At 46.5% G+C, this 27,554-nt stretch overlaps 1 protein-coding gene across 1 annotated transcript; it reads right to left on the bottom strand.

The window, feature by feature from the left end:
- Nucleotides 1-1,614: 1,614 nt before the first annotated feature.
- Nucleotides 1,615-15,397, bottom strand: SUMO2 (small ubiquitin like modifier 2). Its single transcript, XM_035301742.3, has 4 exons — nucleotides 15,242-15,397; nucleotides 13,501-13,632; nucleotides 7,918-7,989; nucleotides 1,615-2,267 (listed from the first exon to the last, which is right to left on the bottom strand). Exons 1-4 carry the CDS (start codon nucleotides 15,260-15,262, stop codon nucleotides 2,205-2,207), a joined length of 288 nt encoding a protein of 95 aa, XP_035157633.1. The 5' UTR covers nucleotides 15,263-15,397; the 3' UTR covers nucleotides 1,615-2,204.
- Nucleotides 15,398-27,554: the final 12,157 nt, after the last annotated feature.

The following is a 27,554-nucleotide window of genomic DNA, read 5'->3' on the forward strand; positions in this document are numbered from 1 at the left end:
CATCTCCACTAAAAACACAAAATTAGCCAGGCATGGTGGCGCACATTTTTAGTCCCAGCTACTCTAGAGGGTAAGGCAGAACAGCTTGAACCTGGGAGGTGGAGGTTGCAGTAAGTTGAGATGATCCCATTGCATTCCAGCCTGGGCAACAAGAACAAAACGCTGTCTCAAAAATTAAAAAATACAGTTAAAAGGGACTGGGCATAGTGGCTTATGCCTGTAATCCCAGCACATTAGGAGGCCAAGGCAGGCGGATCATTTGAGATCAGGGGTTTAAGAACGGCCCAAACGAAACTCCATCTCTATAAAAGATACAGAAATTAATCAGCTATGGTGGCATGCACAGCTACTCAGTATGCTGAGCGGGGAGGATTTCTTAAGCCCCAGAGGTGGAGGTCACAGTGAGCTGAGATCATGCCACTGCACCATTCCAGACTAGCCAACAACGGCATACCCTCTCAAAAAAAAAAAAATCCAAGAAAGAGCCGGGCATGGTGGCTCACGCCTGTAATCCAAGCACTTTGGAGGCCAAGGCAGGTGGATCACCTGAGGTCGGGAGTTCAAAACCAGCCTGACCAACATGGTGAAACCCCATCTTTATTAAAACAATAAATAAATAAAAGGGGAAATGCCAAATGTGGGTTAAGGGGAGAAGAAAAGCAAAGCACACTGCCATGTGTGTACCTACGCAACTGTCTTGCATGCTCTGCTCATGTACCCCAAAACCTATAATCCAATAAAAAATTTAAAAAATAAATAAATAAATAAATAAAAGGGAAAAGAAGAACCTGATGGGCTTTCTCTTCCCCGTTCTTCCTGGAGTCGGGAAAAGCTGGGTTGAGAGGGCAATTAAAAAAAAAAAAAGAAACAATAAGCCGGGAGCTGTAGCTTACGCTTCTAAGCCCTGAGCTTTGGGAGGCCGAGGTGAGTGGATCAGGAATTCAAAACCAGCCTTGCCAACATGATGAAACCCTATTTGTACTAAAATTACAAAAAATATGGACTTGAAAAAAAAATGTATTAGCTGGGTGTGGTGGTGCACGCCTATAATCCCAGCTACTCAGGAGGCTGAGGCAGGAGAATCACTTGAACCCGAGAGGAGGTTGCAGCGAATGGGGATCACTCCACTGTACTTCTGCCTGGGCAGTAAGAGCAAAACTCCATCTCAAAAAAATCCTTAAATAAGGAACAAAAACTTTATTTTAGTTAGGGAATATCTACTTATTAAAGTGAGGGCTAGAATGGTTCAGTGTTTTGTCAGCAACAAAGGCCAAATTAGAACTTTTTCCTTGCCACATGTGCTACCCTATACTCTATACTCTGCCTCATTTAATATGCAAAAAATACCCGGAAATCCACAATATTATGACCCAATTTTTCTGCTAGTATACTTGCATATTAACATGGGATCTAGAGAAAGTTTTGGAGCAAAGTGAAAGCAAAAACTTCTGCTGATAGTCATTTATAGGTTATTCTTTGTTTAGTATCAGTCTGTCAGAAATACCAAGTAGCTTTACTTCCTTCTTGAAATGTTACTCCTAAGCAGCCCTATTTATGTTTTTTCTAAGCCTCAATTTTCTATTTAATATTTCTCAGAATAAAGAAAACAGCTCATTTTAAACAAGAAGTTTATTTAAACAACGAGACGCTTGACTTGAAGGGAAAACTATCTAGGATTCTTTTTGTTTTAAGTAATTTATCCCTACTTAAAGACAGATTGCCCTACATGTAACAGCTACGTACAAAAAAGTTATAAAATTGTCCTTGGTTTTACAATGATAAATGAAAAACATTAAAAGTCTCCAATCAAACAAGGTATGCAAGGATTTTTATGTTGTTTTTTTGTTAAAACAGTGAGAGCAAAATAACTTACTGGAATATAAAGATAAGAGCTGAATGAGCATGCCACTAATGGAGAAAGGGGGTATTTTCACAGAATCAGTATTTTTCCCCATCCCATCTCCACTTGATGTCAATCAAAACATATCATTGGCTGTTAAAAAAAAAAAAAAGCAATATGCTTGTGCACATATACCAGTTACTTTATGTACAATAAAGGAATGGGGAAGGGGAAAATGAAAGAATAGAGAAAACTATACTGTAGTAGTCAGGATGTGGTGGAACCAAATTGCAGTTTTCTAATTGAGAATGTAATCTTGGTCTTTATAGAACAGAGTTCTGAAGTAAAGAAGCAGATTCCCTTTTCAGTAGACACCTCCCGTCTGCTGTTGGAACACATCAATTGTATCTTCATCCTCCATTTCCAACTAGCATAAAGGAAAAAACAAATTTAAGAGCACTGATTATCAAGTTCCTTTTTTTTTTTTTTTTTTGAGACAGAGTTTTGCTCTTGTTACCCAGGCTGGAGTGCAATGGCACGATCTCGGCTCACCGCAACCTCCGCCTTCTGGGTTCAAGCAATTCTCCTGCCTCAGCGTCCCGAGTAGCTGGGACTACAGGCACGCACCACCATGCCCAGCTAATTTTTGTATTTTTAGTAGAGACGGGGTTTCACCTTGTTGACCATGATGGTCTCGATCTCTTGACCCACCCGCCTCAGCCTCCCAAAGGTGCTGGGATTATAGGCGTGAGCCACCACGCCCGGCCAGTTCCTTTTTTTTTTTTTTTTTAAAGAGACGAGGTCTTGCTATGTTGCCCAGGGTGGAGCACAGTGGCTATTCATAGGTACAATCCCACTACTGATCAGCATGGGAGTTTTGACCTGCTCCATTTCTGACCTTGGCCAGTTCATCCCTCCTTAAGCAACCTCGTGGTCCCCTGCTCCCGGGAGATTACCATATTGATGCCAAACTTAGTACGGACACCATATCGGCACAGCACACTACAGCCCAGAACTCCTCCCACCTCAGCCTCCCGAGTAGCTGGGACTACAGGCACACGCCACTGCACCCAGCATTAAGTTCTTCAAATGAACGATTTTCAGGTTTAAATATGCTGAAAACATGCATATGCTCCCCTAAATTCCAAGTTTCATTATTATAGATGCCTCATAACTTAATGTACTACACACTTGGTTTAAGTAATTTTTCACTTGGCTTCCTTTATAACTATTAAATAAAACTTAGTTGTTGTTGTTGTTTTGAGACAGAGTTTCTGTCACCCAGGCTGGAGTGCAATGGCGTGACCTCAGCTCACTGCAACCTCCACTTCCCAGGTTCAAGCAATTCTCCTGCCTCAGCCTCCCAAGTAGCTGAGATTACAGGTAACCCCCACCATGCCCAGCTAATCTTTTTGTATTTTTTTTTTTTTGAGACAGAGTTTCGCTCTTGTTACCCAGGCTGGAGTGCAATGGTGCAATCTCAGCTCACCGCAACCTCCGCCTCCAGGGTTCAAGTAATTCTCCTGCCTCAGCCTCCTGAGTAGCTGGGATTACAGGCACGTGCCACCATGCCCAGCTAATTTTTTGTATTTTTAGTAGAGACGGGGTTTCACCATGTTGACGAGGATGGTCTTGATCTCTTGACCTCATGATCCACCCTCCTCGGCCTCCCAAAGTGCTGGGATTACAGGCTTGAGCCACCACACCCAGCCTCTTTTTGTATTTTTAATAGAAATGGGATTTTGTCACATTGGCCAAGCTGGTCTCAAACTCCTGAGCTCAAAGAATCTGCCTGCCTCAGCCTCCCAAAGTGCTGGAATTACAGGCACTAGCCACTGCACCCACCTAAAACGTAGTTTTTAAGAAAAAAAGCAGAATATTAGCCAGGTGTGGAGGCTCACACCTGTAATCCCAGTACTACGGGAGGATGAGGTTGAAGGATTGCTTGAGCCCAGAAGACCTAGACCAGTCTAGGGACCAACAAAGGGAGACTATGTTTCTACTAAAAATGAAAAAAAAAATTGCTAGGTATGGAGGCACACACCTGTAATACCAGCTACTCAGGAGGCTGAGGCAGGAGAATCATCTGAACCTGGGAGACAGAGATTGCAGTAAGCCAAGATTGTGCCACTGCACTCCAGCCTGAGCGAAAGAACAAGACTCCATCTCAAAAAATAAATGGATAAATAAATAAATACCAGTATTAGCCGGGTGTGGTGGCAGATGACTATAATCCCAGCTATTTGGGAGGCTGAGGCAGGAGAATTCCTTGAACCTGGGAGGCAGAGGTTACAGTGAGCTGAGATTGTGCCACCGCACTCCAGTCTGGGCAACAGAGGAAGACTCCATCTCCAAAAAAAAAAAAAAAATTATTTTTAAGCTGGGAGAGGGAGAGCAGGAGGCCTGCTAAGATGTTTTAATCTATCACAGTCCTGCTATCTAACAAATATTGGGAGAACAATTCTAAAATGAATCAATTCCAAATTCAACCTGAAGATTTTAAAACGCCTCAAGGTCATGGAGCCAAACAAATACTCCTTGTTTAATATTTGTAACCAGAACAGCAGATAATCCCGTTTTAGTGGTGGGTAAGGAGGGCTTACAGGAAATAGGGCCAAGCGTGGTGGCTCATGCCTGTAACCCCAGCACGCTGAGAGGCCGAGGTGGGTGGATCACAAGGTCAAGAGATCGAGACCATTCTGGCCAACATGGTGAAACCCAGCCTCTACTAAAAATACAAAAAACTAGCTGGGCATGGTGGCCTGCACCTGTAGTCCCAGCTTCTCAGGAGGCTGAGGTGGAAGAATCTCTTGAACCAGGGAGGTGGATGTTGCAGTGAGCCAAGATTGGGCCACTGAGCTCCAACCTGGTGAAAGAGCAAGACTCCATCTCAAAAAAAGACAGGAAATATATTCTCATAACTGAGAGTGTAGCACAATGGTATACACCTGTAATCCCAGCACTTTGGGAGGTTGAAGTCAGTGGATCACAAGATCAGGGGTTCGAGACCAGCCTGACCAACATGGTGAAACCCCCATTTCTACTTAAAAATACAAAAATTAGCCAGGCATGGTGATGGACACCTGTAATCCCAGCTACTTGAGAGGCTGAGGCAGAGAATCACTTGAACCTGGGAGTCAGAGGTTGCGGTGAGCCAAGAGCACGGCATTGCACTCTTGCCTGGGCAACAGAGCAAGACTCCATCTCAAAATAAATAAATAAATAAAAGAAATAGTAAAATAAATAAATAAAGTTTTTACCTTTTACTATTTATTTTAAACCCAAGCAAGTCTGTCAACGTATTTACTAAAACAAAATTATCAAAATGTAAAGTTTTACAGTGAAACTTTTAACGCCTGTAATAAATGAAGTTCCTGGTCCGGGTGCGGTGGCTCACGCCTGTAATCCCAACACTTTGGGAGGCCGAGGCGGGTGGATCACGAGGTCAAGAGATCGAGACCATCCTGGTCAACATGGTGAAACCAGGTCTCTACTAAACATACAAAAAATTAGCTGGACATGGTGGCGTGTGCCTATAATCCCAGCTACTTAGGAGGCTGAGGCAGAAGAATTGCCTAAACCCAGGATGCTGAGGTTGCGGTGAGCCGAGATTGTGCCATTGCACTCCAGCCTGGTTAACAAGAGCGAAACTCCGTCTCAAAAAAATAAAAAAAAAAAAATGAAGTTCCTGTCCCAGCCTCATTTATCAATAGAATTTAGCTCCTCCTTGTGGCTACATACCGTAATTGCGGTTTTTGTTTTGTTTTGTTTGAGACGGACTTTCACTCTTTTGCCCAGACTGGAGTCAAGTGGCATGATCTCAGCTCACTGCAACCTCCGCCCTTTACCACACTCTACAGCTCCCCCTAGTTTAAGGGATTCTCCTGCCTCAGCCTCCTGAGTACCTCGGATGGGATTACAGGTGAGCATCAACACATCCAAGTAATTTTTTATTTTTAGTAGAGACGGGGTAGTTTCACTATGTTGGCCAGGCTGGTCCGGAACTCCTGACCTCAGGTAATCCACCCGCCTCGGCCTCCCAAAGTGCTGGGATTATAGGTGTGAGCCACTGTGCCTGGCCTTTTTTTTTCTGGAGACGGGGTCTGTTACCCAGGCTGGACCATGCTACCATGCCCAGCTATTTTTTTCTTCTTTCCAGTAGAGACTGGGTCTTGCTATGTTGCCCAGGCTGGTCTTAAATTTCTGGCCTCAAGCAACACTCCTGCCTCTGTCAGTTCCCTAAAGTGCTTGGGTTACAGGTATGAACCACCAAGCCAGGACAAAACTGGAAGTCTTTTTTTTGAGATAGGGCCTCACTTTGTCATCCAGGCTAAAGTGCAGTGGGGCAATCTTGGTTCACTGCAGTCTCCACTTCCTGGGCTCAAGCAATCCTTCTGCCTCACCCCAAGAAGTAGCTGGTACTACAGGCACATATCACCACACCCTGGCTAATTTTTGTATTTTTTTGTACAGATAGGGTTTTGCCATGTTGCCAAGCTGGTCTTGAACTCCTGGACTCAAGCAGTCCGCCTGCCTCGGCCTCACAGTGCTGGCATTACAAGCACTTTGTAATCTTGCAAATGGCTCTCGTGAGCCACCTTGCCAGGTCAAAACTGGAAGTCTTAAATGGAACTTTGAGAAGGTAAAAAGAAAGAAACACTAAGAGCTCTGCCACAGGAGACAACCCAGCTGATCCTACAAAAAGTGACAGAAACAGGCCAGGTGCATTGGCTCATGCCTGTAATCCCAGCACTTTGGGAGGCCAAGGTGGGTTAACCACAAGGTCAAGAGATTGAGACCATCCTAGCCAACATGGTGAAACCCTGTCTCTACTAAAAATACAAAAATTAGCTGGGTGTGGTGGTGTGCGTCTGCAGTCCCAGCTACTCGGGAGGCTGAGGCAAGAGAATCGCACCACTGCACTCCAGCATAGAAACAAAGTGAGACTCTGTCTCAAAAAAAAAGTGACAGAACAAAATGAAGTGGTATGTAAAAAGATTTACAGAATCAGAGAACATCACATTTTGTAGCAAGGGTTTGGAAAAAATCACCTGTTACCAGGTGCTCTCCCTGTCAAACAAGCTATGGGACATGGCAGTTGAAGGCCATTAGTTCCTTTCATTCACAAAGACATATAAAAGAAAATTCAATTCAGCATGTAGAACTAAAATGCTGAGAATCTGGCCAAGTGCAGTGGTTCATGCCTGTAATCCCAACACTTTGGGAGGCTGAGCCAGGCAGGGGAGTTCAAGACCAGCCTGGCCAACATCGTGAAACCATATCCCTACTAAAAATACAAAAATTAGCTGGGTGTGGTGATGCATGACTGTAATCCCAGCTATTCTGGAAGGCTGAGGCAGGAGAATCGCTTAAGCACGGGAGGCGAGGGCTGCAGTGAGCCAAGATCATGCCACTGCACTCCAGCCTAGGCAATCAAGTGAGACTCCATCTCAAAAAACCAAAAAAAAACCACAAACCAATGGTGGGTTGGGCACATTGATACCTGCCTATAATCCCATCACTTTGGGAGGCCAAGGCAGCAATGAGCTATAATGAGACCACTGCACTTCAACCTGGGCAACAGAGAGACCTTGTCACTAAAAAAATAATTAAATGAAAATTAAAAATAAATAAAACCCATTGGCATTTCCTGAGCCTACTGCTTTGAACTCTACAAGAATTACATTACAATGTTCAAATGTTCAAATACATCAACAAAGCTGTTCAAAAAATTGCAAACAGTAGGCCAGGTGTAGTGGCTCACGCCTGTAATCCCAACACTTTGGGAAGCCAAGGTGGGCAGCTCACAAGGTCAAGAGTTTGAGACAAGCTTGGCCAACACAGTGAAACACAGACTATTAAAAATACAAAAAATTAGCCAGGTGTGGTGGCGGGCACCTGTAATCCCAGCTACTCAGGAGGCTGAGGCAGGAGAATCGCCTGAACCCAGGAGGTAGAGGTTGCAATGAGCCAAGATTGCGCCACTGCATTCCATCCCGGGCAACGAGACTCTGTCTCAAAAGAGAGAAGAAAAAAATTACAAACAGTAGTTTTTCTAATTAGGAGAGAATTTTTACCTGTGCAGGTGTGTCTGTTTCATTGATTGGTTGCCCGTCAAATCGGAATCTGATCTGCCTCATTGACAATCCCTGAACAAGAGAATTTAAAAGCAATCAACAGCATTAAAACAATTATATTTAGATACAACTACATGCGTATTTAGCCATGAATATATTAAGAGATACCTAAATAAACAATCAACACATTATATTTAGATACAACTACATGCATATTTAGCCATGAATATATTAAGAGATACCTAAATAAACAATCAACACATTATATTTAGATACAACTACACGCATATTTAGCCATGAATATATTAAGAGATACCTAAATAAACAATCAACACATGTTAACATATGCTGTAGGTAAAAAGATTTGGGGTGATTCTCATTTTCTTTTTGAGATGGAGTTTTGCTCTGCTGTCAAGGCTGAAGTACAGTGGCGTAATCTCCGCTCACTGCACTCTTCATCTCAAGTTTCAAGCGATTCTCCTGCCGTAGCCTCCCAAGTAGCTAGGATTAGAGGCCCCTGCCACCATGACCAGAAAATTATTATAGTTTTAGAAGAAACTGGGTTTCACCATGTTGGTTAGGCTGGTCTCTAACTCCTGACCTAAGGTGAATCAGTCCACCTCGGCCTCCCAAAGTGCTGGTATTACAGGAGTGAGCCACGACATACAGCCTCTCATTTTCCTTGAACTCTAAGATATAGTATGCTTAGATTTTTGAAAATCAGTAAATCATTATTTATTTATTTGAGACAGAGCTTTGCTCTGTCGCCCAGGCCGGAGTGCAGTGGCTCGATCTTGGCTCACTGCAACTTCCACCTCCTGGGTTCAAGCGATTCTCCCACCTCCACCTCCTGGGTAGCTAGGATTATAGGCACCTGCCACCACGCCTGGCTAATTTTTGTATTTTTTAATAGAGATAGTTTTGCCACCTGACCTCAGGTGATCCACCCAACCTGGCCTCCCAAAGTTTTTTTCTTTTTTTTTAGAGTTTCACTTTCATCCAGGCCAGAGTGCAGTGACGAGATCTCAGCTCACTGCAACGTCCGCTCCCGAGTTCAAGTGATTCTCCTGCCTCAGGCTCCAGAGTACCTGGGATTAGACACCTGCCACCACACCCACATTTTTAGTAGAGACAAGGTTTTACCATGTTGGCCAGGCTGGTCTCAAACTCCTGACCTCAAGTGATCCACCAGCCTCGGCCTCCCAAAGTGCCAGGATTACAGGTGTGAGCCACCATGCTCGGCCAATAAATCATTCTCTTAAAAAGCTTTACTGCTTTTCAGACCACAGCTACAAAGTTAATAGAACATACCTTGAGACAAACATTTAAATATGTTAGACACTGAAGGGAAATTTAAAGTAAAAATGCCCATTTAAAGTCTCTCCAGGACTGGGTTAGGGGCTCACACCTGTAATCCCAGCACTTTGGGAGGACTTTGAGACCAGCCTGGCCAACATGATGAAACCCTGTCTCTACTAAAAATACAAAAAATTAGACGGGTGTGGTGGTGGACACCTGAAATCCCAGCTACTTAGGAACCTGAGAGACAGAGATTGCAGTATGAGCCGAGATTGCACCACTGCACTCCATCCTGGGCAACAGGGCGAGACTCCGCCTCAAAAAAAAAAAAAAGAGAAGAAAATCTCTCCAGGCCAGGTGAGGTGGCTCATACCTGTAATCCCAGGACTTTGAGAAGCTGAGAGGCGGGCAGATCACCTGAGGTCAGGAGATCGAGACCAGCTAACCTGATCAACATGGTGAAACCCTGTCTCCACTAAAAATACGAAATTAGCCAGGTGTGGTGGCATATGCCTGTAATTCCAGCTACTCGTGAGGCTGGGCCAGGAAAATCACTTGAACCTGGTAAGCAGAGGTTGCAGTAAACCAAGATTAAGACCAAAAAAAAAAAAAAAAAAAAAAAGGCCAGGTGTGGTGGCTCAGACCTGTAATCCCAGTACTTTCGGATCCCAGGCAGGCAGATCACCTGAGGACAGGAGTTTCAGGCCAATCTGGCCAACATGGTGAAACCCCATCTCTACTAAAAATACAAAAATTAGTTGAGCATGGTGGTGGGCATCTGTAATCCCAGCTACTTGGAGGCAGAACTGCTTGAACCCAGGAGACAGAGGTTGCAGTGGGCTGAGGTCACGCAACTGCACTCCAGCCTGGGTGACAGACAGCACAAGACCCCGTCCCAAAAAAAAAATAAAAAATTTACATGGTAGCACAAACCTATAGTTCCAACTACCTGGGAGCCTGAGGGGAGCAGACTGCTAGAGCCTGGGAGGCAGAGGCTGCAGTGAGCCATAATCAGAATCCTGCCACTGCACTGCAGAGTAAGGGCAACAGGGCAAAACCCTGTCTTAAAAGAAAAAAGGGCAAAATTTTGTAATTGCAGAAAAGTTAAATAAGACATGCATAAGAATACTGGTCAAGATGTCTGTAGGGCTGGCCGCGGTGGCTCAAGCCTGTAATCCCAGCACTTTGGAGGCCGAGGCGGGTGAATCACGAGGTCAAGAGATCGAGACCATCCTGGTCAACATGGTGAAACCCTGTCTCTACTAAAAATACAAAAAATTAGCTGGGCATGGTGGTGCATGCCTGCAATCCCAGCTTCTCAGGAGGCTGAGGCAGGAGAATTGCCTGAACTCCGTCTCAAAAAAAAAAAAAGATGTTTGTAATCCCAGCTACTCAGGAGTCTGAGGCAGGAGAACCGCTTGAACCTGGGAGGCAGAGGTTGCAGTGAGCCAAGATCAAGCCATTGCAGTCCAGCCTGGGTGACAGGGCGAGACTGTCTCAAAAAAAAGAGAGAATCCTATTCAAAACCACCAAACTGAAGCTGAAGCATGATTCTGTTTGTGGTTTTGAGACGGTCTCACTCTGTTGCCCATATTGGAGTGCAGTAATGCGATCACGGCTCACTGCAGCCTACACCTCCCAGGCTCAAGCAATCCTCCCAATTCTGCCTCTAAAATAGCCTGGACAACAGACATGTACCACCACACCCAGATAATGTGTTTTTTTAAGAGATCAGGTCTTACTATGTTGTCCAGACTGGTCTTCCAGCCTTGGCCCCTCAAAGTGCTGGATTACGGCACCCAGACTATGATTTTCTATTTTGTATGCAGATTTGCTACATTAGTTCTCCAAAATGATTACCTTTTAAAATTCCCCTGTATCCTGAAGGGGCACTAGTGTTCAAATATAGTAGATGCCAATATATAAATTATTTAGCACAATTAGTAAGTTCATGTAGGGTAATTTCAGCAAAAATTTTTAAGTAAGAATATATTAAAGGTAAGATGTTATATTGCTGGGCGTGGTGGCTTACGCCTGGTCATGAGTTTGAGACCAGCCTGACCAATACAATAAAACCCTGTCTACTAAAAACACAAAAATTAGCCATGGCATGTGCCTGTAATACCAGCTATTCTGGAGGCCGGGACAGGAGAATCACTTCAACCTGGGAGTCAGAGTTTGCAGTGAGCCAAGATTACACCACTGCACTCCAGCCTGGATGAGAGTGAGACTCTATGTCAAAAAAAAACAAAAAGATGGTTATCTTTATAAGGAACTATAAGAAGGTTTACATATAATGATAAAGAATTAGGAGCACAGTATTTTTTTTCTTTTTTTACCTTTTTTCCTTTTACTTCCACTGTCAGAGGAATTTCTTTTTTCTTTTCTTTTCTTTTTTTTTTTGAGACAGAGTTTCGCTCGTTACCCAGGCTGGAGTGCAATGGTGCAACCTCTGCCTCTTAGGTTCAGGCAATTCTCTTGCCTCAGCCTCCTGAGTAGCTGGGATTACAGGCACACGCCACCATGCCCAGCTAATTTTTTGTATTTTTAGTAGAGACAGGGTTTCACCATGTTGACCAGGATGGTCTCAATCTCTTGACCTCGTGATCCACCCGCCTCGGCCTCGCAAAGTGCTGCGATTACAGGCTTGAGCCACCGCGCCCGGCCTTCTTTTTTCTTTTTGAGATAGAATCTTGCTCTGTTGTCCAGACTAGAGTGGAGTGGCATGATCTCGGCTCACTGCAACCTCTGCCTCCTGGGTTGAAGCGGTTTTCCTGCCTCAGCCTCCTGAGTAACTGGGATTACAGGTGCCCATGACCACGCCCAGCTCTTTTTTCTATTTTTAGTAGAGACAGGGTTTCACCACCTTGGCCAGGCTGGTCTCAAACTCCTGACCTTGTGATCCACCCGCCTTGGCCTCCCAAAGGTATTCTCTTATTATATAAATACACTAGGCATAAAAACACTTTAAACATTCTAATGGAAGTTTCTTTTTTTCTCCCTCCTTTGAAATGGTTTCGCTCTATCACCCAGGCTAGAGTGCAGTGGCATCATCTTGGCTCACTGTAGCCTCCACCTCCCAGATTCAATTCTCAGCCTCAGCCTCTGCCATAGCTGGGATTATGGGCGTGTACCACCACAACCAGATACTTTTTTTATATTTTTAGTAGAGATGGGATTTTACCACAGTGGCCAGGCTGGTCTTAACTGATCCAACCGCCCCAGCCTCCCAAAGTGCTGGGATTACAGGCATGAGCCACTGTACCCAGCCTAAAGCAAGTTTTTAATTTCACTCATCTTTTAAGTATCAACTCAAACTACATTTCCCAATTTACATAAGTTTAAGCCTTATTCTATTTTGAACCCATTTAAAACAATCTCAAGGGGCCAGGCCTGGTGCCTCATGGCTGTAATCTCAGCACTTTGAGAGGCCAAGGTGAGCAGATCACTTGAGGTCAGTTCAAGACCGTCCTGACAAACACGGCAAAACCCTGTCTCTATTAAAAATATAAAATTAGCCCAGCGTGCACGCCTGAAATCCCAGCCACTCAGGAGGCAGAGGTTGCAGTGAGCCAAGGTCGCACCAATGCACTCCAGCCTGGGGGACAAAGCAAGACTCCCATCTAAAAAAAAAAAAAAAGCAAAAAAATTACACAGCAGGTAAGTTCTAGCTTAAAAAAAATGACTTCTGTAATCCCAGCACTTTGGAAGGTTGAGGCGGGTGGATCACCTGAGGTCAGGAGTTTGAGACCAGTCTGGCCAATATGGTGAAAAACAGTTTCTACTAAAAATACAAAAAAAAAATCAGCCGGGCATGATGGTGGGCACCTGTAATCCCAGCTACTTGGGAGGCTGAGGCAAAAGAATCACTTGAACCCAGGAGGTGAAGGTTGCAGTGAGCTAAGATTGTGCCTTAGTACTACAGCCTGGGCAACAAGAATCAAACTCCTCTCAAAAATATAAGATAATAAAAGCCTGCTAAGTAATTTTATCAAGTTCATTCTTATTTTCTTATAAACACATTTCCTTGGTAAAAAACCAAGTATTGTAAATATAATTTGATGCATTTCTGGCACAGGACTGGAACCACATATAATACTAACCAAATCATCTTAAGGGTTTTCATGAGTAATCGATATACCAAGTGTGCAAGAAAATTGATATGCCAAGTGCATATTCATCCCATCAGAAAGTCATTGCAGTAGTATGCTCATCTAGTTTTTGTTTCCATAAGATTTTTACAAATAGTTTTATTCAGTGGAAGTACACATATGAATTCCTCACCTGTCGTTCGCAATAGGCTTTCATTAGTTTACTAAGTGGTGTATGCCTCTTAATCTTAAACTGCACCACAGAACCATCCTGCCCCGCCACTTTCAAATTAATATGATCGTTGTTCTCAGTCTTGACTCCTTCCTGTTAAAAGAAAAATAAAAGTATAATTTGGGAAATGTGATCAACAAACATGTTTTATAAAGCAGCAGCAACCCTAGTTGCTTCAAAAATCAACAGGTTTCCCATACCGTATGCTAAAACGGCATACAGCTGTTTTGAGCTGCTGAAATCAATGTGAAAGAGGAAAAATCCTGCAGCAAAAGTATCAGACAGCTGTCACAGATACAGAAAAGCCTACATGCAATACTATCAGTAACAACAATATATGTTTAAAGTTGGGTCCTATTCAGGGTATTGCAACGTTTTCTTAGAGCAAAATTTTCCAAAATGATATACTTCATATCACTCCCAAAATATATATATCTCCCCCCTAAAAAAGTTAAAAATAAGAGTACTTTCTCTTTTCCAAGCACTTTAAGTACAACTGCAAGAAACAAAACAATAAATCTAGAGCCTGCCATTCAAAACTCATTACCGTTCAAGTTACCAAACTCAGTTTAATAACCTAAATCCACACACAAACAAACAAAAAAACAACCGAAGAAGATCCTGATTTCCCCCGGAACAGCACTAATACTCAGGACCACGGTCAACATTCTCCTCTATTAGCAGCTTCATTTTTATTTTCGGTTAATGCACTTATTCTCCCCTCCCCTTTGTTGTCATGGGTCAAATACACAGTTTTATTCCAAGTGTTTCTTGTAGATTTCGACCCAACCTGAAGTTGTCCAAAATCGAGTGTAGAAGGAATTCTGTAGCCCTAAATCGCTCCAGAAAGTAAAGGCGAGGGAGGCCGGGGGTGTCACCAACTAAAAACAGCAAGTCCCGTGTGCCCCGATGATGGGTGTTCCCAGTCCTCCCGGGAAGTCTCCGGGCGCCTCAAAAGTCGCGTTCAAAAGTTAAGCCCCACAAAGTCTCTCTGCTCGTACCTGTGCCTCCAACTTCACGAAACCACATGGTCTTCGCGGATTACGGGTTCGCTGGCACCGAGGAAAAGCCGCTCCCCCTCCCCCCTCAGGCCCCTGAGGCCGTTAAAGTGGGAAATACTCCTCAGGAATCCCCCAATCCCCACGCTCAGGACGGCGGCAAGCGGGCATCCAGGATCCTGCCCATCAGCAACCCATTGATTCGCCCTGAACTCTCGCCCCGCCGCCGCGGCATCGGGCAGGAGTCCTCAGATGCCCGCGGCCCCCACCCCTAAGACGTGAAGCCCCTAGCCCAGGGGACTCCCCGCCGCCTCAGAGACTGCAACACCCGACGCGAGGTCGGCGGAGGGTGGAGACCCCGAGCGACCCAATGCCCCTCCTCACGCGCGCCGGCTGGCCGGGCCGAGAAACCCGGCTCCGAGCTGGTGGGCCCGCGGGCGTCCGCGATCTGCCCGCCCAACTCGCGCCCCGCGCGCACTCGGAGGCCGCCGGGGGCGGGGGAGGGCGGCGGGGCCTCCTCCAGCGCGGGAGGGAGGAAGAGAGGGAGGGAAGAAAATGGCGCGGAGCGCCGGGGCCTGAGCCGCGGCCGGCCCCGTGGGGGGCCCGGGAAAGCACTGGGAACCAGCGGCGGGCTCCGGCCGGACCCCGGCCCGCGCCGTAACCCCAACCGCGCGTCGAGGCGAAGAGGCCGGCGCCGAGCTCACCTTGGGCTTTTCGTCGGCCATGGCGAGCGCCGGAGTCTCTTCAGCTGCGGCTTCACAAAAGAGGTACCAGGTCCGCACCGAACGAGCACACAAGCAGCACCAAGAGCGGCAGAAGAAGGAGGCGGCAGCGGTGGACGAGGGAGAGGGTGCGCGCACGTCGTGCGCTCCCTCCCCCCACCCTACGTGCGCGAGCACGAGCCGCCGGAGCCTCCCATTGGCTGTCGCCTCGCGGGAGCGCGCAACGCTTACATAACCACCCCCGCCCCCCGCCCCGCGCCACCGCGTCCTGGGCCAGGCGCCCGCCCAGCTGGCGGGAAGAGACGCGGACACGCGCACCCGACCCGCCGCGGGGGCGCGCCCGGCTCTGGGCGGGGCTGTATTGTCCTCCTTCGTGGTGGAGCATAATCAAAATGGCTTCCAGCTGGTCCTCGGTGGGAACCAGTAGGCTCTAGGCCTTAGACGTGAGCCGTAGGCCAGGGAAAGTAGACTGACTAGAGGAGGAAGGAGGATCCTAAATCAAAGCCCCAGCATGCGGTTCTGGAAAAAATCTCTCTCCTTCAATGGACCAGCAGCCCTCCCATGGTTAGAGGAACATCATACTTCCTCTCAGTCAGCCTCAACCTGCTTCCAACCCGACTTTTGCCTCAAGTGCAGTGCCTTACTTTTTTTATTTTTTATTTTGTTTGACAGAGTCTCGCTCTGTCGCCCACGCTGGAGTGCAGTGGTCTGATCTCAGCTCACTGCAACCTCCACCTCCTGGGTTCAAGCGATTCTCCTGCCTCAGCCTCCCCAAGTAGCTGGGACTACATGCGTGTGCTACCACCCCTGACTAATTTTTTGTATTTTTAGTAGAGCTAGGGTTTCATCGTGTTAGCCAGCATGGTTTCGATCTCCTGACCTTGTGATCGGCCCGCCTCAGACTCCCAAAGTGCTGGGATTACTGGTGTGAGCCACCGCGCCCGGCCTGCAGTGTCTTCTTCTCTCCTGCTGGTAACCCTAGACTTTGACTAGCTGGGAGAAAATATGCATGTATTCATTGAACGAACTCCTTACTCATGGCCTGTCTTCCAAGAGGAAGCAATCCATAAGCAAGAACTACCCAACAATTGAGCTTCCAGCCAATTCATCTTTTCCTCCTTTCATGCAGCTAAAACTTAGACATGCATCCCTCCTGTCTGAAGAACAGTCGCAATACGTGTACACTGCCTTGTTCCTCCCCATGAGCTTTATAATTTCCTTTTGTCCCTGAATCTTCTTCCTCTCCTCCGTTAGCACAGAAAAAAAAAAAAAGCTTTCAATTCTATTAAGTTACCATCCTATCTCTCTCCATTCTTGGCCAAACAGCTTGAAAAAAAATGTCCCTGCCAGCTGTCTCCAACCCCTCCCCTCCCACTCACTCCTCAACCCACTGCAATCTGGTGCTGTCCCCAAAGTTCCACTAAAACTGCTCTCCACAAGGTCACCACAGACTTCTTTGCTGAATCCAGAATGTTTCACAGTTTGTCACTCCTTCTCTTGAACTTTGCAGGAGGTAAGTTTTCCTCTCATCACTAGCCTGTCCTTTGTTCTTTCTGTAATTTTTTTCTTACTCAGTCCTTCCTTTGACTGTTCCTTAGGGTTTTCGTCAAGATCCTTTTACCACTCTGTTCCTTTTCCGAGGATGATTTCACCTACTTTTGTTACCGTCTATTTGCTAATGATCCTCCAATCTATTCTTTCTAGTCCATATCTTTCTTCTGAGTTTTCAGTTGATTTCTGAACATCTCTACTTGGATGTCCCAGAGGCACCTCAAACTCAGCAACTCTCAACTAAAACTCCTCACTTGACCTTCCTCAGGGGTCCTTCTTCCTGAACTACCACTCTGTTTTAGACAGAGTCTTGCTCTGTAACCCAGGCTGCAGTGCAGTGGTGCAATCTTGGCTCACTGCAACCTCCGCCTCCTGGGTACGGGTTCAAGCAATTCTCCTGCCTCAGCCTCCCAAGTAGCTGGGATTACAGGCATGTGCCACCAGGCCCAGCTAATTTTTGTGTTTTTAATACAGACAGGGTTTCACCATGTTGGCCAGGCTGGTTTTTTTTTTTTTTTTTTTTTTTGAGACGGAGTTTCGCTCTTGTTACCCAGGCTGGAGTGCAATGGCTCAATCTCGGCTCACCGCAACCTCCGCCCCCTGGGTTCAGGCAATTCTCTTGCCTCAGCCTCCCGAGTAGCTGGGACTACAGGCACGCGCCACCGTGCCCAGTTAATTTTTTTTTTGTAATTTTTAGTAGAGACGGGGTTTCACCATGTTGACCAGGATGGTCTCGATCTGTTGACCTCGTGATCCACCCGCCTCGGCCTCCCAAAGTGCTGGGATTACAGGCTTGAGCCACCGCGCCCGGCGGCCAGGCTGGTTTTGAACTCCTGACCTTGTGATCCACCCGCCTCAGCCTCCCAGAGTGCTGGGATTACAGGCATGAGCCCCCGTACCTGGCCTTTTTTTTTTTTTTTTTTGAAACAGAGCCTTGCTCTGTCACCCAGGCTGGAGTGTAGTGGTGCGATCTTGGCTCATGACAACTTCTGCCTCCTGAGTTCAAGTGATTCTTCTGCCTCAGCCTCCTGAGTAGCTGGGACTATAGGAGTGTACCACCATGCCTGGCTAATTTTTCTATTTTTTGTAGAGACAGGATTTCACCATATTGGCCAAGCTGATCTTGAACTCCTGACCTCATGATCCCTTCCCCCTCAGCCCCCCCACCCCCACCTCAGCTTCCCAAAGTGCTTGGGATTACAGGCGTGAGCCGCTGTACCTGGCCAACCTACCACTCTTAGACTGAGTGACACACCACTACAGCAGCTGCCCCAAGGTAGAAAGGCGAGGGACATTCCTCACTTCCTCTTCTCCTTCACACACTCCCCATACAATCAGTCGCCAAGTCTTGTGTATTCCACCTTCTAAATGCCTACCACATCTACTTTTTTCGGCCTCTGGATGGAGCTGGATTTGTTGGGCTTCTGTAGGTCTTCTTTGGGAGGAAGAGGCTTAAGTCCTTAGATGTGTGATAGGGCAAAGTAGGAAGACTAACTCTATCTAGTTCAGATCAACACTCTCTGAAGATACTGCAGTATCAGCCAGGCACGGTGGCTCACACCTGTAATCTCAGCACTTTGAGGGGCTGAGGCAGGCAGATCATCTGAGGTCAGGAGTTTGAGACCAGCCTGGCCAATATGGTGAAACCCTGTGGTGGCTCACGTTTATAATCCTAGCACTTTGGGAGGCCGAGGCGGGTAGATTGCCTGAGGTCAGGAGTTAGAGACCAGCCTGGCTAACATGGTAAAATGCCATCTCTACTAAATATACAAAAATTAGCTGGGCATGGTGGCGGGTGCATGTAATCTCAGCTACTCAGGAGGCTGAGGCAGGAGAATCGCTTGAACCCACGAAGTAAAGGTTGCAGTGATCCAAGATCACACCACTCACTGTACTCCGGCCTAGGCAACAGAGCAAGACTCCATCTCGAAAAACAAAAACAAAAAAACACAATGATACTGCAATATGGAAATACCCTCCTAACCCATCTGGCTTTTGTGTGTGTGTGTGTGTGTGTGTGTGTGTGTGTGTGTGTGGTTTTTTTTTTTTTTGAGATGGAGTTTTGCTCTTGCCACCTAGGCTGAAGTGCAGTGCGATCTTAGCTTACTGCAACCTCCACCTCCCAGGTTCAAGCAGTTCTCCTGCCTGAGCCTCCCAAGTACCTGGGATTACAGGCATCTGCCATCACACCTGGCTAATTTTTTTGTATTTTTAGTAGAGATGGGGTTCCTTTTTTTTTTTTTTTTAATTTTAATTTTTTTTTTTAAAGAGATGGGGTTTTGCTATGTTGCCCAGGCTGGAGTGCAGTGGCTATTCACAGGCACAATCCCACTGCTGATCAGCACAGGAGTTTTGACCTGCTCCGTTTCCGACCTGGACCAGTTCACGCCTCCTTAGGCAACCTGGTGGTCCCCCGCTCCCGGGAGGTCACCATATTGATGCCAAACTTAGTGCGGACACCCGATTGGCATAGCACACTACAGCCCAGAACTCCTGGGCTCGAGCGATCCTCCCACCTCAGCCTCCCGAGTAGCTGGGACCATAGGCACGTGCCACCGTGCCCAGCTAGAAATGGGGTTTAACCATGTTGGCCAGGCTGGTCTGGAACTCTAGACCTCAGGTGATCCACCCACCTTGGTCTCCCAAAGTGATGGGATTACTGGCATGAGCCACCGTGTCTAGCCTTAACCTATCTGTTTTAAGGTACCTCCATTATGCCTGGATATTTGAATCAGAATCATCTAAAGGGCTGGTTTAAATAAAGATTTTTTTGGACCCCTTGAAAGGATGGCTCTGGAGTTCACCTAATTTTTTTTTCTTTGAGACGGAGTCTCTCTCTGTCGCCCAGGCTGGAGTGCAGTGGTGCGATCTCAGCTCACTACAATTTCTACCTTCTGGGTTCAAGCAATTCTCCTGTCTCAGCCTCCCAAGTAGCTGGGACTACAGGCACACACCATCACGCTTGGCTAATTTTTGTATTTTCGGTAGAGATAGGGTTTTACTATATTGGTCACGCTGGTCTCAAACTCCTGACAGGTGATCCACCTGCCTCAGCCTCCCAAACTTCTGGGATTACAGGCATGATCTACCACATCCTGCTGTTTTTTTCAAGACAGGTCTTGCTTTCTGCCCAGGCTAGAGTTCAGTGCCACAGTCATAGCTCACCGCAGCCTCGAACTCCTGGGCTTAAGCCATCCTCTCGCCTCAGCCTCCTGAGTAGCTAGGACTACAGACTTGCACCATCATGCACAGCTAACTTATTATTATTTTTTATAGAAATGGCATCTCCTGGCCAGGCATTGTGGCTCATGTAATCCCAATACTTGGGAGGCTGAGGAGGGCAGATTACGAGGTCAAGAGGTCGAGACTATCCTGGCCAACATGGTGAAACACCATCTCTACTAAAAATACAAAAATTAGCCAGGTGTGCAGATTCTTGTAATCCCAGCTACTTGGGAGGCTGAGGCAGGAGAATCACCTGAACCCGGGAGATGGAGGTTGCAGTGAGCTGAGATCAGGCCACTGCATTCCAACCTGGCAACAGAGTAAGACTCTGTCATGAAAGAAACAGAGAAAGAGGGAAGGAAGGAAGGAAGGAAGGAAGGAAGGAAGGAAGGAAGGAAGGAAGGCTGGCTGGATAGATTCTGGGCTCAAGTGATCCTCCAGCCTCAGTCTCAGCCTCCCAAAATGCTGGGATTACAGGCATGAGCCACTATACACTACCAAATCTGCCTTCTTTTTTTTTTTTTTTTTTTTGAGGCAGGGTCTCTCTCTGTTGTCCAGACTGGAGTGCATTGGTGTGATGTCAACTCACTGCACCTCTGCCTCTTGGGCTCAAAGGATCTTCCTGCCTCAGCCTCCCGAGTAGCTGGAATGACAGGCACACGCCATCACACCAGGCTAACTTTTCTTTATTATTTTGTACAGATGGGGCTCTTACTATGTTCCTCAGACTGGTCTCAAAACCCGTGAGCTCAAGATCCTCCCACCTCAGCTTCCCAAAGTGATAGGATTATAGGTGAGAGCTACCGTGCCCAGTTTGGTGATTCTTAAACACACTAAAGTTTGAGGCTGAGCATGGTAACTCATGCCTGTAGTCTCAGCACTTTGGTAGGCCAGGGCGAGTGGATCACTTGAGCTCAGGAGTTCAAGAGCAGCCTGGGTGACATGGTGAAACCCCGTGTCTACTAAAAATACAAAACTTAGCCGGGTGTGGTGGCACGCTGAGGCAGGATAATTGCTTGAACCCAGGAGGCACAGTTGCAGTGAGCCAAGATTGCGCCATTGCATTCCAGCGTGGGTGACAGAATAAGACTCTGTCTCAAAAAAAAAAGTAATAAATAATAAAGTTTGAAAAACATAAGCCATTGTAAAATAAATATAAACCAAAAGAGTCGGGCACTGTGGCTCATGCTTGGAATTCTAGCATTTTGGAAGGCTGAGGCAGGTGGATCACTTGAAGCCAGGACTTTGAGATCAGCCTGGCGAACATAGTGAAACTCCGTCTCTACTAAAAATATTAAAATTAGGCAGGTATGGTGGCAGGCACCTTTAATCCCAGCTTCTTGGGAGGCTGAGGCAGGAGAATCGCTTGAATCCAGGAGGCAGAGGTTGCAGTGAGGCAAGATCCAGCCACCGAACTCCAGCCTAGGCAACAGAGCAAGACTCCATCTCTAAATAAATAAATACATACATAAATAAATATTAATAAATAACATAAAAGTAAAAATACAAAAATTAGCCAGGTGTGGCGACAGCCTACCTGCAGTCCTAGCTACTCAGGAGGCTAAGGCAAGAGAATCCCTTGAACCTGGGAGGCAGAGGTTGCAGTGAGCCAAGATTGTGCCAGTGCACTCAAGCCTGGGCAACAGAGCAAGATCGTGTCTCAAAAATATATATATGTATAATTTTTAAAAATAAGCCAAAAGAAGTTCCTGGTCAGGTTCGGCCTCATACTTATAATCCCAGCACTTTAGGAGGCAAAGGCAGATGGATCACAAGTTCAGATCAAAACCATCCTGGCCAACATGGTGAAACACTTCTCTACTAAAAATAACAAAATTAGTTGAGTGTGGCGGCACATGTCTATATTTCCAGCTACTCAGGAGGCTGAGGCAGAAGAATTGCTTGGACCCAAGAGGCAGAGGTTGTAGTGAGCCGAGATCATGCCACTGCATTCCAGCCTGAGTGACAAAGTGAGATTCTGTCTCAAAAAAAGATGTTCCTGACACTCCATGGTTCCTCACTAATCATCTGCTTCACAGGATAAGACCTACATGCCCTTTGAGAACTAATCTAAACTAACCACTCTAGCCTTGTTTCTTATCTTGAAGCCTCTGCTTCAGTCATATTCAATTACTTGGGGTTCCTGGATGATCTCTCTCAACTTTAAGCTTTTGTACATTGTAGGCATTCGAGGATTCACTGAATGAATGAATTGAAACTATCAGCTGGACGCAGTAGCTGATGTCTGTAATTCCAGCACTTTGGGAGGCCAAGGTGGGAGGACTGATTGAGCCCAGGAGATCATGGCTACAATAAGCTATGATCTTGCCCCTGCACTCCAGCCTGGGTGACAGAGCGAGACCCTATCTCAAAAAAAAAAAAAAGATAAAAAATCTATTACTAGGCCAGGTGCAATGTCTCACACCTGTAAAGCCAACACTTTGGAGGGCCGAGGAGGGTGGATTACCTGAGGTCCGGAATTTGAGACCAGCCTGGCGAACATGGTGAAACCTCATCTCTACTAAAAATACAAAAATTGGCCGGGCGCAGTGGCTCACGCCTGTAATCCCTGCACTTTGGGAGGCCGAGGCAAGTGTATCACAAGGTCAGGAGTTTGAGACCAGCCTGGCCAAGATGTTGAAACCCCGTCTCTACTAAAAATACAAAAATTAGCTGGGCGCGGTGGCACACGCCTATAATCCCAGCTACTCAGGAGGCTGAGGCAGGAGAATCGCTTGAACCTGGGAGGTGGAGGTTGCAGTGAGCCAAGATCATGCCATTGCACTCCAGCCTGAGTGACAGAGTGAGACTCCGTCTCAAAAAAACAAACAAAAAAAAATTGGCCGGCACGGTGGCTCACGCCTATAATCCCAGCACTTTGGGAAGCCGAGGTGGGTGGATCACAAGGTCAAGAGATTGAGACCATCCTGGTCAACGAGGTGAAACCCCGTCTCTACTAAAAATACAAAAATTAGCTGGGCATGGTGGCGCATGCCTGTAATCCCAGCTACTCGGGAGGGTGAGGCAGGAGAATTGCTTGAACCCAGAAGGCGGAGGTTGCGGTGAGCCGAGATTGTGCCATTGCACTCCAGTCTGGGTAACAACAGCGAAACTCCGTCTCAAAAAAAAAAAAATTATCTGGGTGTGGTAACATGCCTGTAATCCCAGCTACTCAGGAGGCTGAGGCAGGAGAATTGCTTGAACCTGGGAAGCAGAGGTTGCAGTGAGCCCATATCATGCCATTGCACTCCAGCCTAGGCAACAAGAGTAAAACTCCACCATCTAAAAAAAAAGGCCAGGCGCAGTGGCTCACACCTCTAATCCCAGCACTTTGGGGGGCCAGGGCGGGTGGGTCACTTGAGGTTAGGAGTTCAAGACCAGCTTGGCCAATACGGTGAAATCCCATCTGTACTAAAAACAGAAAAAATTATCTGGGTGTGGTAATGCATGCCTGTAATCCCAGCTACTCAGGAGACTGAGGCAGGAGAATTGCTTGAACCTAGGAGGTGGAGGTTGCAGTGAGTCCATATCACACCATTGTATTTCAGCCTAGGCAACAAGAGTAAAACTCCACCATTAAAAAAAAAACGGGGCTTGGCGTGGTGCCTCACACCTGTAATCCCAGCATTTAGGGAGCCTGAGACAGGTGGATCACAAGGTCAGGAGTTCGAGACCAGCCTGACCAACAAATTAGTAGCTATAATCCCAGCTACTCATCAGGCTGAAGAAGGAGAATCGCTTGAACTGAGGAGGCAGGTGTTGCAGTGAGCTCAGATTGTGCCATTGCACTCCAGCCTGGGTGACAGAGCAAGACTTTGTCTCAAAAAAAAGTAAATGAGAGAAAAAAAATTTCTTTTGAAACAGAGTTTTGATCTGTCACCCAGGCTGGAGTGCAATGGTGCAATCTTGGTTCACTGCAACCTCCGCCTCCTGGGTTCAAGTGACTCTCTCACTTCAGCCTCCTGAGTAGCTGGGATTACAGGCGTATGCCACCATGACCAGCTAATTTTTTTTCTTGAGATGGTGTCTTGCACTGTTGCCTAGGCTGGAGTGCAAAGGCGTGATCTCGGCTCAGTGGAACCTCCCCCTCCCCGGTTCAAATAATTCTCCTACCTCAGCCTTCCAGGTAACTGGGATTACATGTGCCTGCCACCTTGCCTGACTAATTTTCTGTATTTTTAGTAGAGACAGGGTTTCACTATGTTAGCCAGGCTGGTCTTGAACTCCTTACCTTGTGATCCACTTGCCTCAGCCTCCCAAAGTGCTGGGATTACAGATGTGAGCCACCGTGCCCAGCTTTTTTTTTTTTTTTTTTTTTTTTTTGAGAGATGGGGTTTTACCATGTTGGCCAGGCTGGTCTCGAACTCCTGACCTCAGGTGATCCACCCGCCTTGGCCTCTCAAAGTGCTAGGATAACAGGCATGAGCCACCACGCCCGGCCTTTTTTTTTTTTTTTTAAGACAGAGTTTCTGCTGGGCACAGTGGCCACACCTGTAATCCCAGCACTTTGGGAGACCAAGATGGGCAGATCACGAGGTCAAGAGATGAGATCATCCTGGACAACATGGTGAAACCCCATCTCTACTAAAAATACAAAAATGAGCTGGGTGTGGTGAGTCCCACGAGTAGCTCCCAAGTCCCAGCTACTCAGGGGGCTGAGGTGGGAGAACTGCTTGAACCCAGGCAGTGAAAGTTTCAGTGAGCCAAGATCTCGCCACTGCCCTCCAGCCTGGTGACAGAGCAAGACTCCATCTCAAAAACAAAAAAAAAAAGAAAAAGACAGAGTTTCACTCTTTTTTTTTTTTTTTTTTTTTTTAACCATGCTGGAATACAATAGCACGATCTCAACTCATTGCAACCTTCACTTCCTGGGTTCAAGCAATTCTCCAGCCTCAGCCCCTGAGTAGCTGGGATTACAGGTGCATGTCACCATGCTTGGCTAATTTTTTTGTATTTTTAGTAGAGATGGGGTTTCACGGTGTTCACTGGGCTGGTCACGAGCTCCCAACCTCTGGTAATTCATCATCCTCAGCCTCCAATAGTGCTGGGGTTACAGGTGTGAACCACCATGCCTGGCTAATTTTCATATTTTTAGTAGATAGGGGTTTCACCATGTCAGCCAGACTGGTCTTGAATGCCTGACCTCAAGTAATCTGCTTGTCTTGGCTTCCCAAAGTGCTGGGATTACAGGTGTAAGCATCTGTGCACAGCCCCCCCAAAATTTTTTTTTTTTTAAGGAGAAGAAAGTACAAGGGGCCAGGTGTAGTGGCTCACACCTGTAATCCAAGCACTTTGGAGGGCAAGGCGGGCAGATCACCTGAGGTCGGGAGTTCAAGACCAGCCTGACCAACATGGTGAAACCCCATCTTTAAAAAATAATAATAATAAGAATAAATAAGAATAATAGAAAAAAAAAAGAAAGTACAAGGAAGATAGTTTACATCTATAATCCCGAAACTTTGAGAGGCTGAGGCAGGAGGGTCACTTGACGCCAGGAGTTCAAAATTCATCTGAGCAAGGAGAGGTATACATGGAAAAAAATAACAGTGGCAGATATTAACTGAGTAATTTTATTGTTTTTTAAGAGACAGTTTTTTTTTTTTCTTTTTTGAGACAGAGTTTTGCTCTTGTTACCCAGGCTGGAGTGCAATGGCGTGATCTCAGCTCACCACAATCTCTGCCTCCTGGGTTCAGGCAATTCTCCTGCCTCAGCCTCCTGAGTAGCTGGGATTACAGGCACGGACCACCATGCCCAGCTAATTTTTTGTATTTTTAGTAGAGATGGGGTTTCACCATGTTGACCAGGATGGTCTCCATCTCTTGACCTTGTGATCCACCTCCCAAAGTGCTGGGATTACAGGCTTGAGCCACCGCGCCCGGCCTAAAATTTTTTTTGTTGTTGTTAATCAATGAGAGCTTGTAACGTTGCTCAGGTTGGCCTTGAACTCATGGCCTTGCCTCCTCAAGCGCCAGGACAACTGGCTGGAGCCACCTCGGCCCCCGACAGATTTTTTTGCTTTGTTGCCCAGGCTAAAGTGCAGTGATCATACCTCACTGTAACCTCTGGAGGAGGTTAAAGTGGATTAGCTGGAACTACAGGCACACACCACCCCACCTGTAACCCAGAACTGAGTAATTTTTTTCTTTTTTGAGATGGAGTCTTGTTCTTGTCACCCAGGCTGGAGTGCAATGGCACAATCTCGGCTCACTGCAGCCTCCACCTCCCAAGTTCAAGCGATCCTCCTGCCTCAGCCTCCCAAGTAGCTGGGATTACAGGTGTGTGCCACCACGTCTGGCTAATTTTTGTATTTCTAGTATCGACAGGGTTTCTCCATGTTGGCCAGGCTGGTCTCAAACTCCTGACCTTGTGATCCACCGACCTTGGCCTCCCAAAGTGCTGGGATTACAGGCATGAGTCACCGCACACAGCCAGAACTGAGTAATTATTAAGTGGGACTCTAGGCTAAACCCTTAACCCTCACAAAGCCTTTATTATAATTATCTCCATTTTACAGATTAAAAAAGCGAGACAGAGGTTGGATTACTTGGTCGCCCAGCTTAAAGTGGCAGAGCCAGTATGGATCTTAGACCTTTTGACTCAGAGCCTGGTGCTCAGTTATTGTAGAATTGCACCAAGGCTGCTGTGGAGAGCCACAGAGAGCAAACATACCAAAAGAAAAAAAAAATCCTGGAATAGATCCAGGAGCACCAATCAAGTTGTTGTCATCTAAGTTTTTTTTTTTTTTTTTTTTTATTCAGATGGAGTCTCACTCTGATGTCCAGGCTGGAGTGCAATGGTGTGATCTTGGCTCACTGCAACCTCTGCCTCCTGGGTTCAAACCATTCTCCTGCCTCAGCTTCCAGAGTAGCTGGAATTACAGATGTGTGCCACCATGCCTGGCTAATTTTTGTATTTTTAGTAGAGACAGGTTTCACCATGTTGGTCAGGCTGGCCTCGAACTCCTGACCTCGTGATCTGCCCTCTCCAGCCTCCCAAAGGGCTGGGATTATAGGTGTGAGCCACTGCTCCTAGCCTATTTTCTTTTTTTTTTTGTCTCCTCCAGCAGAATAGAACTTGCATGGAAGCAGAGGTACGTTTTGTCACACTTTTATTCCCAGCAGAAAGCACAGGTTTTGAGTCCTTCTAGGCAAGTACAATAGTTAACGAGGAGAGATTGTTTAGTGAGCATTTTTTACCATTATCGGTGAACTATAAACTTGGGTAAGAAAGGCTTAATAATTCCTTTGGGAACCTAATGATAGCTATAATTTGTGTTAGTGGCTGGGTATGGTGACTCAACTGTGTAATCCCACAACTTTGGGAAGCTGAATTGGGAGGACTGTTTGAGCTCAGGAGTTTGAGACCAGCCTAGTGAACATAGTGAGAGTCTGTCTCTATGAAGAATAAAAAAAAAAAGGCCTGAGTGTACATGCCTGTAGTCCCAGCTACTCTGGAGGCTGAGAGAGGAGGATTGCTTGAGCATAGACAGTAAGCTGTGGTCATACCACTCAACTCCAG

This window comes from Callithrix jacchus, chromosome 5, assembly GCF_049354715.1.
Source record: "Callithrix jacchus isolate 240 chromosome 5, calJac240_pri, whole genome shotgun sequence".
NCBI lineage: Eukaryota > Metazoa > Chordata > Mammalia > Primates > Cebidae > Callithrix > Callithrix jacchus.

What these genes read in the sequence shown, in the direction of transcription:
- SUMO2 (XM_035301742.3), bottom strand. Translation starts at nt 15,262, where the DNA reads ATGGCCGACGAAAAGCCCAAG. An exon ending in TGGCCGACGAAAAGCCCAAG is followed by an intron (nt 13,633 to 15,241) that starts GTGAGCTCGGCG and finishes TTCTTTTAACAG; the next exon opens with GAAGGAGTCAAGACTGAGAA. An exon ending in AAACAGACACACCTGCACAG is followed by an intron (nt 2,268 to 7,917) that starts GTAAAAATTCTC and finishes CCTTTATGCTAG; the next exon opens with TTGGAAATGGAGGATGAAGA.